Here is a 17919-nt window from a genome sequence, read left to right as displayed (position 1 = left end):
AATTGTTTGTGTGATGTGTTGAGAATTGTTTGAAAGGCTTGTTGAATCATTGTTGATGTTGTATCCTGATTGTGTTGTTGTGAATTGTGCAATGTTATGAAAATGGTCATCTCCTCATTATTTGTGTGAACATGTCATTTGCATTGTTCTGAGACATGGTTGTGACAAGTGTTATGTGCATTGAGAAAGAATAAGAAAATAAAGAGGATGTACCATTTCGAGGGACGTATCGCGCGCCGCGATGGTTACTATTATCGAGGGTCGTATCGCGCGCCGCGATGGATGCATGGACAGATATGTCCCCCATGGGTCCCGGACTGAGAGACAGCGGGTGTGTATCATTAGGTCAGACATGCATCACTATACTTGACATTGCATTTCATTGCATTGCATTTCTTTATTATTGGTGAACTTGATCTTGTGTGTTGCTGATCTTGCAAGTGCCTTTCTATGAAACTTGTGACTGATGAATATTGTGCGTATTGTTGAAGCTATGCAATTGTTAGAATGTTGTTGTTGAGATATGTGCTTGTAAATTGTGAACTATTAGGTTGGGTTGGTTTTATACATATTGTAGTTATGAAGGTTCGGTTGGGGTGTAAGGAGTACTTGTGTTCTATCCCCTTAGCTCGTGTTTAGAGGTTTACTTGCTGAGTACCGTGTGGTTTGGTACTCACCCCTTGCTTCTACAAATTTTTGTAGGTTACGAGCCTGAATTTTTGTGGTACTTGTCATTCTCTTCTTTTCCAAGGCTTCTGGGAGATTTGTAAGGTAGTTGTTTGTCTTCTCAGCGATCCTTCTTACTCCTGTTTATGATCTTGTTCTACTCTAGAAACAATGTCATATGAGACTTGTATTTTTCTTTTGATTTAATTGTAATACTTTAGAGGCTTGTACACGTGACAACCAGATTTTGGGGATATATTTGAGTTTAGTATAAAAAAGTTCCGCATTTTATTGTAATGGTTGAGTTTTAGGCTGACTTGTCTTGGTTGGGTTAAGACGAGTGTCATCACGTCCATTTTTGGGTCGTGACATATATGTTCTTTTTGTTGTGCTTTTCAATTGTATATGTATATATGTGTAATATGTATATAAATAAAAATTTGTATTAGTTGAATCTGTATATGTATATGAAAATTCATGAAAAAAAATAAATTTTCCTTTTTTATAAGGAAAAGGGTCAAAAATACCCCTTAACTTTGTTTTATTGGTTGACTATGTCCTTACCGTTAAAATGGAGTTATTTTTACCCCTACCGTTACTATTTTCACCATTTTTACCCCTCAATTGGATGGAAAACCCAAATCAACTAAAATTACCCAATTTCAATTAAATGACCCGATTTTCTCTTTTAATTCGAACCCGACCCATTATATCAAATTAAAACCCCAAACCTATCTCTCTAATCTTCTCCATCTCTTTTCTCATTGAAACACATGCTACTAAAATTGGCAGCAAATGTTTTGAAGTTAAATGAGTCAAAATGTAGCAATGATCACACAATCAGTTAAAATTAGCACATTAGTGTTGTCGGATCTTGGAGCTCGTTCAATTATCGGATTTTGCTTTCCTCCGAGCAGATCTGAAACTGTGATATTGCTTGCTTGTTGAGCCTAGCCGGATATGAAGTTGTGGCTGTTGTTTTCGAGCCTTGATGCTCGCCTGATTGTGTTGTTGGTTTGATTTGTTAGCGATGCTTCAGTTGTTTTCCGGTGGGGTTTTGTTGGTTGGTTGTTTGGAGGTCGGAGAACTGGTGGTCTGGTGGTCATTTGCTGGTTGTTTTAGCTTGGGTGATGGAGGTCTGGGTTTTGGTGGGCTGAAGTGTGGTTTTACCACCGAATTTTGGCATGGAGAGGGTGGTGTTTGAGAACTGTTTCAAAACGATTTCGCGGCTGTTTGAATGATTTCAGCGGTGGGTGGTTTGTTTAATGTTGTTCCAGCTTGGAACTGGCCGGAAATGGAGAAGAAATGTCTTGTTGTGGTCACCAGAAAGTTGAGGAAAATGGGTTTGTTAATGTTTTTTGCTTGGTGTCGTTTCTGGTTTTTGGGGCTTTTTGAGTGGTGGTTTCAGGTGGTCGTTTGGAGGTTGTTTCGGTGGTGTTTCGCCAGAAAAGGGAGAAAATGAATGGTGGTTTTGGGTTGCCGGAGCTTGATTTGGGATTTTAGTTTGGTATAAATGGGTCGGGTTCGAATTAAAAAGACAAAATCGGGTCATTTAATTGAAATTGGGTAATTTTAGTTGATTTGAGTTTTCCATCCAATTGAGGGGTAAAAATGGTGAAAATAGTAACGGTAAGGGTAAAAATAACTCTATTTTAACGGTAAGGGCATAATCAACCAATAAAACAAAGTTGAGGGGTATTTTTGACCCCTTTCCCTTTTTTATATACAACTATATGCCTGAAGCAGACGCCATTTTCTTGTATACTCTATTTCTGAATCCCGCCAGTTTTGTAACAGCAGCCAAAGAAGCAACCATTTTCTTGTCCTTTCGCTCGGAGAAATTGCTATAGCAAATTATATGAAACAGTAACTGCGAATTGGAAATAAAGTAAATTATAGCTATAAAATTTAATTTGAATTAATAATTTGCTATTATATACAATTTTCCCTTATAAAATAGCATGTTAAAGACACAAGGGGTAACGTAACCTATACTTCAACACCAAAAAGAAAAAAACGTAAATCACTCTCAATTTTACTTTTTCATTATTATATTATTATTTTGTAATTAACATATTATTTTTCATATAAAGCTATGAATTAAATCTCTAATATTTGTAATTCTTCTTAAATGTAATATAATATTTTTAAAAATATATATTATTTAATATATATTACTTTCATTCCGAATTAATAATATTTCATTTTTAATTTTTTTTTGTCAATTTAATATAATTTGATTTTATTATTAATTTTCACTATAAAGAATGCACAATTTTAAATGGTCTACAATTGTTCAAACTATTCGTAATCCACGTTCTCAAAAGAAGAAATATTACACGATGAAACAAGAATCGAGCCGAAAAGATGTTGAACGTACATTCGGAGGTTTGCAGTCACGTTTTGCAATTATCGTAGGACAATCACGCTTTTGAAAAAAAAAAGTGCTACATGATATAATGACTACATGTATTATATTGCACATCATGATAATCGAGGATGGTCGTAATCTTAATGCACCAATTCAAGATGTCATAGAGGCTCCAATTGCAACGACAAAAATGGTGGTAGGTGAAAATTTTCGATTTGAACAATTTTTCGCTAGACATAAAAAAACTTACGGATAAAAATGCTCATTTTCAACTTCATAATGTGTGTTAATAGAACATTTATTGTGAGCAACGTAATAATCTTGAAAGTTAGGTATTTATGTAATGCTTGTATACTTATATTTCATTAATGATTTCACTTTTATTTGAATTGTTCATTAATTGTATACTATATAATATTTGCTTCTAATTTATGTTATTTAGAAATTTAGAATAAAATATAATTTTATATTAAAAAAAGAATTTGACAAAACAAAAATTATATTACAGGAAAATTATATAAAAGTGATTATTTCGAAAAAAAGAAAGAAGGGATTTATATTATGAAATAAGAAAATAAGAATGAAATAGAAATAATAATATAATATTGAGGAGAGAGAAAAAGACTCTTTTTTTGAGAGTAAAATAGAGAATTGAATTGGAGTTGATTGTCTGAAAAAATAGAAAACTCTATATTTAGAGAGTGAATTAGAGAACATGGTTGGAGATGCCCTTAGTACTTCTTTTCATAATTTTAAAAAGGCTTAAGTCATCTACGGCCCCTTAAAGTTGTCCACATAATTCACTTAGACACCTCAACTAACCTTCTTTCCTATTAGACACTTCAATCTTAAAAAATAAATACCGATTGAACACTTTTCTGGCAGTTAGTCAAAAAAGAAAGTGCGTGTAATACACATGCATATGATGTGGCAAAATAGCAAATCAAATAAAGACATGTGGCATTTTAATTTAAAATAATTATAAAAATATATTTTAAATATAAACAAGTCAAAATCTTAAAGGAAAAGACTTTAAACTTGAAAAAAAAAAACCTAAAAAAAGGAAAGAAATTATACACCCCTCACCCCCCAACCCCCGCACCCCACCCCACCCCACCGCAAGCCTCTCCCTTTCTTCTCTTTCTCTTTCCATTCCACCATTGATAATTCTCGATTTAGAAAAATTAGAGATTTTAACATATATAACGTATGAATTTATCATTTTTATTTCTCTTCATGCCTTCTTTCTCATTTCCATTTAAATTGATAGTGTTTTCTTAAAAGATCCATTCTTCCTTTGTTTATTTTGATTTCAAAATTGTTTTTTTTTGTTTTTTCTGTTTCTTCTTCTATTTGTGAGGAAGAAGGGGTGTGGGTCAAGGTGGTGTCTGAGGGGAGAGGTGAAGAGGGAGCGAGAAAATATTTGAATAATGATTTTTCATTTTTTCCGGCAAAAAAGATGTAGATGGTTTCCATTTTTTCCGGCAAAGAAGACATCTCCACTTTTCCGACAAAAAATTAAGGATGGTGATCTCCATCTTTTTCCAGAAAAAAGATGATGGAAGTAGACAATGATAAGAAGATTAAAAAAAAAAAAAAGCAGGAAATTTGTAAAAAAAATGGCGATTAATTTGTGAAGAAAAGTGGTTGCAGCAGGTGTATGGTCTTGGAAGAGAAGAAAAATAAAAAAGATTGTTATTGTTAAAAAAAATAATGAGAAAATAAAAGAAAAGATTTAAAAGGAAAAGGAAAAATGTTAAAATATTAATTTCACGCGCTCACCAAGATGTGAATTACACTTTTTGTGCCACGTCGATAAAAAGTGTCTAAATGGTTCAAATTCGAGAGGGTAGAGGTGTTTAATAGGTACTAGTCCTAGTTGAGGTGTCTAAGTGAATTATGTGGACAACTTTAAGGGGCGGTAGATGACTTAAGCCTTTTAAAAAAGAAGAGAAGATTATACCAATATAACTTTTTAAAAAGTTACATCTACTTTTAGAAAATTACATAAATATAATTTATTCTAATTTTAAATTTTTTAATTACATTATGTACAACTTTTGATATTCCTAAAATATCTCTATGAAATGCGTTAAAAAGGAAAACATTCATAATTAAGCATGAAAATTTCACTGAAATAGAAGACACCCCATCTATGGAATTTCACTAAAATATAAATCTTAATTCATAACTTACACCTAATAAAACTTGACTTCCTTTATGTTGTTTACATATTTGTTTTTCAATTTCTTTTTCTTGCTTCCATGAAATAGGAAAATTAACTCAATATAAATTCAAATTTAATACTATATAATATACAGTATATAAATAATATTAAATAATGTATTGTGCTATATATTTACATATTATAAATTATGTAATTTAGTTAATACTGATAGATTACATAATATTTTATTTTTTTTACTACTCACTTAGTGTTAATTAAATGTCTTAGTTTGTCTAGACACAAAATTTAATAAATAAAAAAGACTTTTAATTATTATAATCTTAAATTAATGATATTTACAATTTTTAACTTATCATGTAAAAGAATTATTATATTAAGTATAAAATAGAAAATATCTTTTGAAATAGTTTTTTCTTGTATATTCTCTATATTTATTATTATTTGTCACGTTTCGTTAAATAGAGTGATAATTATAAGAGTTAAATATCTCAAAAGGTCACTCAACTTTGAGTATTTATCTAGTAAAGTCATTAAACTTTATTTTGTATCAATAAAATCACTTAACTTAGACATTTATATCAATAAAATCACTCAACTTATCGTTTGTATCAATAAAATCACTCAAATAAATCTATTATTAAAAAAAATATTGACATGATAAAATAAATTATTTTTTTATATGGAATTAATAAATTAAAGATAATGGAGATTCATGCTACAAAGATTAATTGGTGTTATTTTCAACTAGAAAAGCGTAAGTGTTTGGATGATGTTGGCTTGTTCGGTGGAATTGTGATTCAGGCTACAGAGATTGGTAGCGGTAGGGCTGTTCGTGGTTATGGTTAAACAATCAAATCGAATCGCAATCCGAATTAAATCGATTAAAAAAATTGATATTTGGTTGGATTTGGTTAGGTTTGGATTTTGAATTTTGAAAACCGATACTATTTGGTTTGATTTTGGTTTTACAAAAGAATATCCGCAAAAATTACCAAACCAAACCGTTAAATTATATATATATAAATTTTATAATTATTTATATATTATTCATAAATAAAATATAAACAGTTTATTAAATTTTAATTAACTTAAGTCTTTAACTTTATTATTTTCTTAAGCCCAACACTTAAATTTCAGCCCAAATATTAAAATCTTAATTCTAACTCAACCAAAAATTTATTATTTAAGTGATTTTTACATTTGGAGCACTGATTTTTTTTTTTTTTTTTTGATTTATTAAGAAAAATTCTCAGTTGTCAAAACATGCAAGATTCAATATGTTATATATTTATCCAAGACAACTCTGCTAATATTGATTTTCCACTACATATATACATTACTTTCTCTTTTTAGATATAAGTCTTTTAACAGGGTAATGAGTTTTTTTAATCATGTTTCAATTGTTCTATGACTAGTATTGCTTAATAAAATTTACAATAGCTTTTCTGATTGTTTATGTACTATGAATTTGTGTCTATCGAGATGCATATGCCCTCAAAAAACTATATACTTTCAAACCGAAATAACCAAAAAAATTGAACCAAATCGAACCAAAACAACAATAACCAAACCGACGGTTATTTTTTTGATTTGATTTGGTTTGGTTTTAGAAATTTAAAAACCGATTAATTGTGGTTTGGATTTGGTTTTAACCAATAACCGATCCAAATTGAACCATAAACACCCCTAGGTAGCGGTAGAAGCAAACATTAAATTTTTGGCCGGCGGGCGGTGATGTTGGATTTTGATTTCTCTTAACATATTTGACAAATCATTTGAAAACATGTCTATTTTAATCAATAAAAAGAATCAGGCAAACCTCTTTTCTGAAATTCGTTAGAGTCATTTCTTCAAAGTGTTCCATTATTACTGAAGCTTCTTGTTTTAGCACTACTCCACCGTTTTTTCCTTTTTAACTCCACCGTATAGTTAGCTTATGTTGAAACTTAAAAAAAATAATTCAAACTTGTGTTGAAGAATAATTTCTGAAATTTGATTATTTTTTTTTGAATATAAAGTAATATCATAAAAGTATTTTCCGTAAAAATCTCTTAATGAATTTTCTAACATGGCATTAAAAAATAATTTATTTTGTCATGTCAATATTTTTTAATAATAAATTTGATAGAGTAATTTTTTTGATATAAACATCTAAATTGAATAATTTTATTGATATAAAATAAAGTTTAATGACTTTACTAGATAAATTAACAAAATTAAATGAGCTTTTCAGATACCAACTCCAATTATAATAGTGCACAGTGCAGTGAGTCAGTGACCCGTCACCAAAGTGTTAAGAGTGTGTGTTTCTCGTGGCATTTTTCATTTGTTGTGTTGCTCTCGCATTTTATATGAATGTCAATTCTTGATTTTTTTTCTAGAGATTCTTGTGGGATCGTGAAAACACTTTACCCCTATCAAATTGATTGATGAATATGTTAATACCAAATTTCTTTGTTTTGTTCTTCAATTCCTTTTTTGTCTTTCTCGACCCATAGGCCATATATATATTACTGTATTAACTGAAAGGTGCATTTAATTTCAGAGGTGGGTGATTTCTTTTCACATCTGGGTTTGATCTGAAAACCCTTTTGGTGCTATGGAGGTTTATAAGAGATGGATTAGGAGGAATAAAGATTTTGTGCGTCAATTGGATTCTATTGCCAATGTAAGAGCCCTTTCTCTTTTCTTTTTTTTTTCAATTTAAAGCTCTCTGCTTGTTTATGGTGTGAAAACAAGAATGAAATTGGACTTAATTTTTAATATGGTGGATGAGTGTAGTTTATAAAATTCATTTCTGTGCCTAAATGGTTTTTTTTTTCCTTTCAAAGTTTGTAACTTTGAGTAGTTTTGTGTTTGTTTGAGCTTAACCGAAAACGATGACATACTTCTCAGCAGTTTGGATTTCAAATGTTTGGTAAATGAAACTAAGGATTGTTGGCATGTTGGAAAATCTCATCAGGGGAACTTACACATAATAGTGTGTCGATCTCGTAGATGTTGACTTTTTTGCACCAGGATAATAGGGATACTTATAGTAATTTGAATTTGAGGGTGTAGGCTATAGTTTGACAAATACTCGAATAATGTTAGTAAATGGTTTCTTGAGGCTTCTTTGCTCTGTGAACCCAGCTGCTAGTGAAGCTCGAATGGGCAAGTTACCCCGAACATCAGTACTAGTTGGAGAATGTTGGTAACCTGGTAAAATAGTTGAGGTGCGCACAAGCTTAGACACCATCAGTTTTAAGAAAGATAGTCTTTCCTTTTAGCAATCCATTCAAAGGGTGTTAGAAGTAATTTTACATGTATAGTTAGGGTGGTCAGCTAGCTGCAGAAAATACAATTATTTGGGTAAAATGGAAAATATATTTGAATATTTTGTGTTTGGTATGATGTAAATCGTTTTCTACGAAAAATACTTCCCCAAAAATGAAAAATTCAGTGAGAAATGGAGAGACAGCAACATTCTATACAAGCCTAGAACAATTTTCCCAGTGTGCTTGCAATACCCACTTCAGCTTCTTTTTTTTTTCCCTTTGTTTACTCTTAGTAGGAGTTCCTTGTTTACATTAAGACATACATTTGCCAATGACATTTTTCTCATGTCATTACTTTTGCGGAAAAACTAGATGAAAGGTATCATTGCTTGAGATTTTACCTTGTCACATTTCCGCCAAATTAAAAGATATCATAGTTTTGTTGTTCTCCCTCATATAGTCGACGCCTTTGCCATTTTCTATCTCTAAAATTATTTACAGTACTTATTCCTTCAAGTCTTGGTTGTTGCATACACAGCTTCTTCATACTTGACAGAGATAAAATGTAGTTGTCAGCAGAATATGTATGTACTAACTGTTTCCTCGTCATTTTCTGTATGTTCAGAATTTAACGTGGTTCCTCCCAGATGAGTTTGCTGAATCAGAAATCGGGCCAGAAGCAGGTTTTGTGAAACTTTGGTAACAATAGGCTTCTTTTTTCTGCTTTTAGGACAGTTTAGAATATCTTTCAAAGCTGATTTCCTCTCTTTTGAATTGGGATCACTCTTTTCCATATTGTCTTTCTCGTGTAAAAAATTAGCAACTTTAATAGTATTGGCTTTATTGTAAAAGTTCTCCTTCCTTAATGTCTCATTTCCTATGGAGTATTACCTAATGAAAAATATGAATAAGGAATTACTTGAGAGGACAGGAAGGCTTTTATTTTAGCATTTTTCACTTTCCTTCCTATGGTTTTTATCCCCTTTTTTCGCTGAGCTGTCTATTCCTTGCAGTGTCATCCCTTGTAGGAATGATTTCTACCGTGAATGAATACATAATAGAAACAAGTCCAACCGAGGTGCATACGAGATGTGCAGAGTCTTCTTTTATCCCTTTATCATTGTGCCTTACCTTGCTGAAAGACTTGGAAACATCAATTGAGGTTGTGGCTGAGCAAATTTATGGTGAAAAGAACAAATGGAATTTGATTGCCATAACTGAGGCTGTCAAGTAAGTGTCCCAGCTAACTTATTCATACTCTCCAAAAGATATGTTTGGTACTTCACGACTAAATCTTTGCACTGTTTGTTTTCCTTTTCAGGGTTTGTATTAGGCTGGTTATCTTCAGGAAGACTGGGTACAAAATGCTTTTAGAAGGAGGGGAAACTGAAAATGGAGAAAATGATTCTGATTCTTTTAGTCTTCAAAAAACGAAGAGGCAGCTTGGTAAGCCTACAGGGAATGAAGAGTCTGGTATCACAAAAACACTTCATGCGCAAAACTCTGGGAATCTTGAAGACAGGGCAATATCTGCCTTAAGCAGTTTTGGCAAGAAAGCTACAATGCAACATCCACAAGCAATAATGGAACCTCCAAGTAATTGTTTTTTTTGTTCTGAGCTAAATTCAGGTGATTTGATTGTTTTTCTCACTTGCCTTTTAAATTTTTTTAAAAATGTCTTTGTAGGTAAACTAGCTGAGAGACCTAATCTATGGACTTTCTTATCTGAGAAAGGTGTTCCTGGAGGCTTCTTCGTGACGGGAGAGATTTTGTTCATCATTAGGCCTCTTGTTTATGTACTATTGATGAGGAAATATGGAACAAGGTCGTGGTTTCCCTGGTGCGTGTCACTGGCTGTGGACCTCATCGGAAATAGCATTCTCTCAGTTACATTGATGTCTCAACATAGCGGGAAAAATCAGCAACTTCAGTTTTCTGACTCTGAGAAGGATGAGGTTAGGATACTTCAGTATTTCAGCAATTTTCTTTCTCCTCTTACGGAATCTCAGTTCACTTGTACTGACCCTAGACTTAGCAGTTGATGCCTCCTTGGAATAACATCATTTCTTCTTCAACTTTTTTCTCAATTTTCCCGTGTTAGGATCTGATTCTAGACTCTTGTTAGGTGTTGATTCTTTCTTGAACTGGACTGTGCCTTGTTTCTGTCTTTAATCATATCGGTGGAATATTTTCCCTCTGGTTTTTTCTTATGCAATCCTCCATCATCAGGCAACCATGCACCCCACACTTCTTCTGTGCAGAATTTACCTACCAATGGTAGTGAATCCTGTTAAAATTTATATTTTGCATGCTGAAATAAGATGATTTTGTTCAACACTCTTATGCAGTTAAAAAGACGAAGAATGTTATGGGCGTTGTACCTCATGCGAGATCCACTTTTTACCAAGTATACCAGGTAATTATGTGTTTTCTTCTTGTTACATATGCTTCTGATACTAACTAATCCATTCAACGCGAAGTCGAAATCAAGTAGAATGGTGCTAATGCCATCAGTTATTGCAGGCAAAAACTTGAAAGCACTCAAAGGCTAGTGCAACCCATTCCCATTCTTGGATTTGTTGCAGGTATGTTTGAAGATATTTACAGAGTTTGGCTTTTCCCTTGCAATATCTTGACAATATCTGATCTTGAAATGCAGAAAAAATAATTGAAATTCTTATTGGAGTCCAAACGCGTTACACGTACATATCTGGTTCATAACAGGGGTAAGCTATCAGGAGAAATTTGAAGCGTCTACATCTAGACATTTGCAGTCTCTTTTCTTTATTCCTTTTCTTGAGGATTTGGGGAGAGTTCACTATACATCTATGTTGCCTTGGCAGGCTTATGCAAAGTATGTTCCAAAATTGTCAATGTTCCTTTTTTGTATAGTCATCTAGTTTCCAAGAAACTCTTTTCGCGATATTAAAGGGGGAAGCAGCGATATCTACCAGGGTTTCTCTGATATTGTCAAAGTAGATTTAACCTTTATCATAAATCATTACTGAAATGAATGATTCAACAGTTACATCTTAGTGGATGCCATGTATGTACAAGTCCTCCTCAAGTGCTTGAATTGAAATACTCAATTTTTACAACAAATTGCATATTCATCAACAATCTTAATCTATAGCAGCTCCATTGTGAAAAGATGCACACTTACTTGTAAAACAAATCAATCTAATCCACAACAATTTACATTGGAACAAATTAAAGAATTTCACATTTGTGTGTATACAGAGTACTTTAACATGCATTTAGTTGGTGATAAGTCAACATAACGATAACTGTTGTAATATTTCTTTGGCCTGGGGTTGAAGAATGAACAGAGCTTTAAGAGGAAATGGCAAGAAGGAAGGAGAGTAGGAACGTCGTATTATCCATCTGAAGCAGTAGCAGGCCAGGCACTGGTCTCTCTATCTTCTGGCTGTAACCCCCAAGGAATTTCCGAACTAAAATAATAGTTGTGGCACTCTCTTTCTTCCTTAGAGAAGGAACTTATCCTTGAACTTTTGCATCTTTTCCTCCAAATGCAGTTTTCCTTGGAATCTTCCTGCAAGAAAGCAGCACATTAATTAAGAATTTTCGAATAGGTAGGCCAACATTATTTATCTGAAATCTGTATGAAGGTAATATAAGCAAATTCATCATGAGCTTCATGCTTCAGTCTAACTAACTTGAAAGTCTAGAGATTATTTCATATTCTCCTTGCAACCTCATCCTGTTTGAACTTTCACTTCTCAACAAACTTGATTCCACATTCCACCAAATTTCCATCTCCAAATAAAGCAAAAATATTACAGAAAAAAGCACATTAGTAGACTTGGCAACCAATATGTCCAACATCAAGTGCCATGTAAATAAAAATTGACATAAGAGAATTGGTAAAGAATACTGATGTACATATACGAAAGGAGGAACTGTAAAGGCCTTTCACTTCATCATTGGTGATGCCACCCAACTTTATGTCTGTCCTCTGTTTTGGTGAGGAAATAAAGAAGATACATCTAAGACCTGTAAAACTGGTGGGCAGACATGATTGAATTAAGAAATGAAAATAACATGATCTGTTCGTCTATGCCAAGGATAACAAAAGAAAATCCGACATACACTTCTAAATGAGCTCTTCTACAAAGATAGTACTTTCGTACAAAATGAATTATTGTACACAAGTAGAAGCCAAATATGTGTTATGCAGTTTCGTTAACATGTACAGGCAGGCTGAGTTCATTTCCAGGCCCAGCTACAACAGCCTTCAACCAAATAGAATAAGATCATGAAAAGGAAGTCTAAACTACTGTTTGGAAGAGACCTGGTGGATGATCCTGTCATATAAAGGAAAATCTAGATGGGAAATCAAGCTACTATCTTTTTATAAGTCTCTCAAGGCTAAAAGAAATTCAATCAGAGAGCTGGATTTTGCTTGGGAGGAGGGGTGGCCCATGGGGAAGAATAGCAGATAAATATTTGGTAATCTTCAATGCTAGCAAGAGAACAAAAGTTTCTTCTCGATTTCATGCACAAGCATTCACTATATTCTGCTATTAGCAAATAGCATATACCGAATACTTTATACAAATATATTATCAAATAGTTTAACCAGTTCATAAAAGTGAAACATCGAGACAATGCATGTGGGTCATCACAGGGTCTGCAATCCACAGAATACAAAATGTGTTCAACTTCCAGAAAGCTATCACTATTGAAACAATGTTCATAAGCAAAGGAGACATATATAAGTACAGATAATTACTATTCTAAACTCCCACGAACAAGAAAATCTGAGTAGAAAAAACAATGATGAGACAGAAGAGACAGGAGAAGGGGCTATACTACCTTTCCAATCTTGTACAGAACATTGCCATGCTAGTATAAACAATTTACTCTTTCAAATCAGAAGAAAAGAGGGATGAGAATGAGCAATATATAGATATCCAACACTCCATCCTATCATCCCGTAAGCTTAGAGAAGGAAAAGATGTTGAGTATGTGGTTCCTTCTTAAAAAACATGTTTCTAATCATCTTCCATGAATTACCAAGATATCACTTGCTACATAGATATACGAACATATCATTCAGGAAAAATAACAAACCACAAGAAAAGTGTCAAAGTTACAAGAAAAAAGACGCTAATGAAACACAAACATTCCTGAGACTGCGAAATCAGTTCTAGACTGGCTTTATATACTACAGAAATGGAAACTAGGGAGAAAGTAATGCCCAGCTCAAAACTATCTCTGCTTGTACAAGGAGGACGAAGGATGAGCATCAACTGCCTTTGAGCCACTGCGTTGGTTTAGTTCAGTCGCTGGAACAGTATTAACAAACTGATGTGGTGGAGGCTTAGTGTTTGGCAACCCCATAGAGCCTTCCAATTATGGTGGTGGCCTATAAGCATCACCATTTATAGTGTTCGGCAACTCCATAGAGCCTTCCAGTTTTGGCGATGGCCTATTAGCATCACCAGGTATGGTGTTTGGCAAACCCTTAGAGCTTTCCATGTATGGAACAGGCCTATAAGCATTACTGGGTATGGTGTTTGGTAACCCCGGAGAGACTTCCAAGTACGGTGGTGTCCTATTAGAATCACCAGGTATGGTGTTTGGCAAACCCTTAGAGCTTTCCATGTATGGTGCAGGCCTATAAGCATTACTGGGTATGGTGTTTGGTAACCCCGGAGAGACTTCCAAGTACGGTGGTGTCCTATTAGAATCACCAGGTATGGTGTTTGGCAAACCCTTAGAGCTTTCCATGTATGGTGCAGGCCTATAAGCATTACTAGGTATGGTGTTTGGCAACCCCGGAGAGACTTCCAAGTACGGGGGTGTCCTACTAGAATCACCAGGTATGGTGTTTGGCAAGCCCTTTGAGCTTTCCATGAATGGTGCAGGCCTATAAGTATCACCGGCTATGGTGTTTGGCGTTGATGGCCTATAAGTGGATCCATAAAATTGACCAGTATGACTACCTATTTGCCCGGGTATGCTATCAACTCGATTCCCTCGATGACCTCCAGCAAATGGAACTCCTTGCAGGACAATATCCATGCCTGCATGAATACTAGTAGCACTTGCTGATATACCTGCTCCAGGTCCACCAATGGCCACACCTCTCACAGGTCCTGCCAGTGAATAACCAACATTTTCATGAATTGAGCCCGCAACAGGTCCATGCAATACCAAAGGTGGCATAAAATAACCATAATTGTGGCCAGCAGTTCCACCACCTTCAAACAAGGTGTTATTGCTAATGACATTACTAGCAACTCTTTGATGTTGTGGCGGCCATGGATTTGAAGAATGTGAGTGTTTCACTTCTTTGTTGCTCAACCACACAGTTCCATCCTTTTTTCTCTTATGCGATCCATGTGCTATCTTCTTATCAGGTATCTGCTTATTGAATTCAGCAATTTCTTTCTCCAAACTCGCTATTCTCTTACTGATTTCCCATCCGGGAAGAACTTTTGAAGGATCAACCTCGTGATTTCTCAAACATTTGATGATCGATCTCAGATCACCTAAGTACTTCCCTTTTGCTACAATATTCCCTTGATGTGCACTTTGTGATCCATTCATGTTGTCAAATAATTTTTTGGACTCTCTTATAAATGTTGTTAAAAGTGTCCTAGGGTTAAATTTGTCCTGCATTCCAACACTATAGACAATATGAACAGCTTTAATTACTGCCTTGTTCGCCACCATTTCCTCTATTATTTCTGGAAGCTTCGCCATGAGAGCGTTTGATCTTTTGAGTGCATCAAAACTCCACTTAAGGTTACTTACCTGAAGCAAAGTTCTGATATTCGCATTTGTAAATTGATCTGGAATCCCGAAACCCCCAATAAAGAAGAGCAAACCTCGGGCATCAATTTCTTGAAGCTTTCCTCCTCCTTCAGACTTCATCCTCTCCAACCATGCTAAAGCTGTTTGCTCTGCCTCTTCCTTCACCCAATTCTCAATCTCAACTCCCTTGTCACAGATTCCTATCATTAACAAGAAGCACTCCAAAAGCAATACTTTAGCCTTCCTTCCCCGTCCCAAAGGTGATTCATTAGCAAACTTCTTGCCCGCTGTAATATAAAACTTACCGATACAATTAAATACAAGGGTTGCAGGATTGGGCGAAAGTCTCAATGCCTTACAGACTTCTTCACGCAGTCCACGAAAATTTGAAATATGTGTTGTCATATACTTCCGCAAACCACAATGGTCCATCGTTTCGCAGAAGATTTCTAACTCTGAACGGGGCGATTTCAGTTCTGAAAGAGGCGATTTCAGTTCTGAAGGAGGCAATTTCAGTTCTACGTGAAGCGAATTCACTTCCTCGCCTTCGTCTTCACCTTCGCCCTCGCCTCCCTCCACTTCCTTCTCCTCTTGCTGGACTTCTTCTTCTTCTTCTAGGTCTTCAGAGGGGTCAGATTCCCAAGATGGTTCTGGCTCCGGGGCCGGGGCTGAGGCTGGGGTTGCAACTGCTGGTGATGATGATGAGGCAGGTAAAGGTTGAGGGGGTAGCAGCATAGTGTTGATTGAGGTTTGTATTGAATTAATGTGTCGTTGTAGATCATTGAAGCATTGTTGGAAAGCGGTGAGGGAATCGGAGAACGTGCGGAGATTGTCGGCAGTTATCGATACCTGACAATGTGATGGTTGCAATTGGGTGGCCAACGGTGGCTGCGACACCGGCGTCGCTGTGGCGGAAGTATCCATCGTATTCAGCGGAGGAGAAGTGAATAATTCTTTACCGAGAATTGGTACTGTTAACCCTTTCCTTTTTCTTTTTGGAATTGTGATTGATGCTACCAAAGCCTTGTTTGATAAGGACTAAGGAGTAGAAAGCATATTTTCCAACGTTTTCCACGTTTAGTTGGTTAAATATTAGTACTATATTTAAAAAAGACTAATGAAAATAGTAAAAATAAATTTCATAATTGGTAAATTATACATTAATTGTGTCTTCTCCGCTCTCAAGCATACCTTATTTTAACCCATGATATGTTTAGAATATTAGTACTTTTTTTTATGAGAAAATGGCTAAATGAGCCCCCAACCTATTACCGAATTTTTAATTACATACTTATACTTTACGGGGTCCTATTACCCCTCTGAACTATTTAAAATTAAAATTATTACCTTCCTAAATGCCTACGTGGCAAAGTGAGTGTATTTCACTCTCTCAAAGAGAGTGAAGACCAAAAATAAATATTAAAACTTTATTTTTAATATTCTTTTCACTTTTTTCCCCTTAATTTGTTTATTTTTTTAAAAAAAATTAATAAAAAGGAAGTCAAATTAAAACACCCAAAGTAATTGAAAAATCAAAACAAAAAAAAAGCTACAGAACAATTTGTAAACTAAGCTCCTTTCTTCCTCAGAACTCCAAGCGACGGTCCAACGCCGCCGCATTGATGCTGGAAAATCGAGGTACATAGTTGAAGCCAACCTCAATCACACCAAACTTGAAACTCCTATGAAATTATCAGCTATATAACTCTCATCACATAGATCTGCCATGGAAATAACACAAAAAGCTTGGATAAATTTCATCCAAGACAACTATCTCATCGCTAATTTCTTTTCTTCTTCTTAGCAACTTAGTAGAGCATTCATGTCAGCCATCAAATTTCACCATCACGATCTGGAAATCTCCTTCCCACTCTCCATAATCAAAATCTATTAAGTAAATTACTTTACACCCATTTTCAAAATCAACTAATAGTCATTAAAACTCCACTGAAATGCTATTTTGAAGCTATTGTAACAAACTTTTCCAGTTAACAAAATTCATTCAAACAACTTAATAATGATGGAATCTCTAAAAAAAAATGTTCTCAAAATTTCCTCATCGGAAAAGATTCTGACGGACAATTTATTTTTTAGGTCAATTAAATTGACATTAAATCTTATCATTTATGCACCTATTCCATGACCATAAATTTAATAATAATTTTAGATTTAATAAAAAAAGAATTTAAAAAAGGGAAGAAAAAAAGAAAAAATGACATTGATGTGTTCACGGATTTAAAGAAAAAGGAGGAAGAGAAAGGAAAGAAATGTCAATTAAAAAGGTAACATAATAAAAAAAATATAAAAAGTTACATGTGTCAAACGCATGAATTTCACTGATCAACTTAAATGTGGTTGTGACTTTTTAATGAGGTAATAATTTTATTTTTAAATAGTTTAGGGGGATAATAGGACCTCCGTGAAGTATAAGTGTGTAGTTGAAAATTCGATAATAGATTGGTGGCTCATTTGATCATTTTCTCTTTTTTTATTGACATACCGAACATAAAAATAAGTCAAAAGAAAATTACTTTTTAAATAACTAATACCATGGAATACACACTCTAAGTGGTCGTTTGGTAGAGTGTATTAGGAAAAATAACGCATGCATTAGCACTGTGTATTACTAGTACCTTGTTTGGTACTCTTTTCCA

General features: G+C 34.2%; 2 protein-coding genes across 3 annotated transcripts; one reads left to right on the top strand and one right to left on the bottom strand.

Moving 5' to 3' along the window:
- The first annotated feature begins 7667 nt into the window (after window positions 1-7667).
- Window positions 7668-11263, top strand: LOC125807553 (peroxisome biogenesis protein 16-like). Of its 2 annotated transcripts, none has more exons than XM_049487281.1 (8): window positions 7668-7893; window positions 9108-9165; window positions 9496-9712; window positions 9804-10078; window positions 10169-10437; window positions 10831-10898; window positions 11006-11067; window positions 11142-11263. In XM_049487281.1, the coding sequence occupies exons 1-8, from the start codon at window positions 7825-7827 to the stop codon at window positions 11201-11203; spliced, it is 1080 nt and encodes a 359-aa protein (XP_049343238.1). In that variant the 5' UTR covers window positions 7668-7824; the 3' UTR covers window positions 11204-11263. The 2 variants fall into 2 exon arrangements, with proteins under 2 accessions (XP_049343238.1, XP_049343239.1); XM_049487282.1 differs by having other exon boundaries at window positions 7759-7893; window positions 9108-9181.
- A 2595-nt stretch (window positions 11264-13858) lies between these two features.
- LOC125807685 (uncharacterized) lies at window positions 13859-16189 on the bottom strand. Its single transcript, XM_049487418.1, has one exon. It carries the CDS (start codon window positions 16187-16189, stop codon window positions 13859-13861), a length of 2331 nt encoding a protein of 776 aa, XP_049343375.1.
- Window positions 16190-17919: the final 1730 nt, after the last annotated feature.

The sequence above is a fragment of the Solanum verrucosum genome, unplaced genomic scaffold, assembly GCF_900185275.1.
Source record: "Solanum verrucosum unplaced genomic scaffold, falcon-dt-bn FXZP01000183.1, whole genome shotgun sequence".
Lineage (NCBI taxonomy): Eukaryota > Viridiplantae > Streptophyta > Magnoliopsida > Solanales > Solanaceae > Solanum > Solanum verrucosum.
This window is presented reverse-complemented; position numbering and strand designations above follow the sequence as displayed.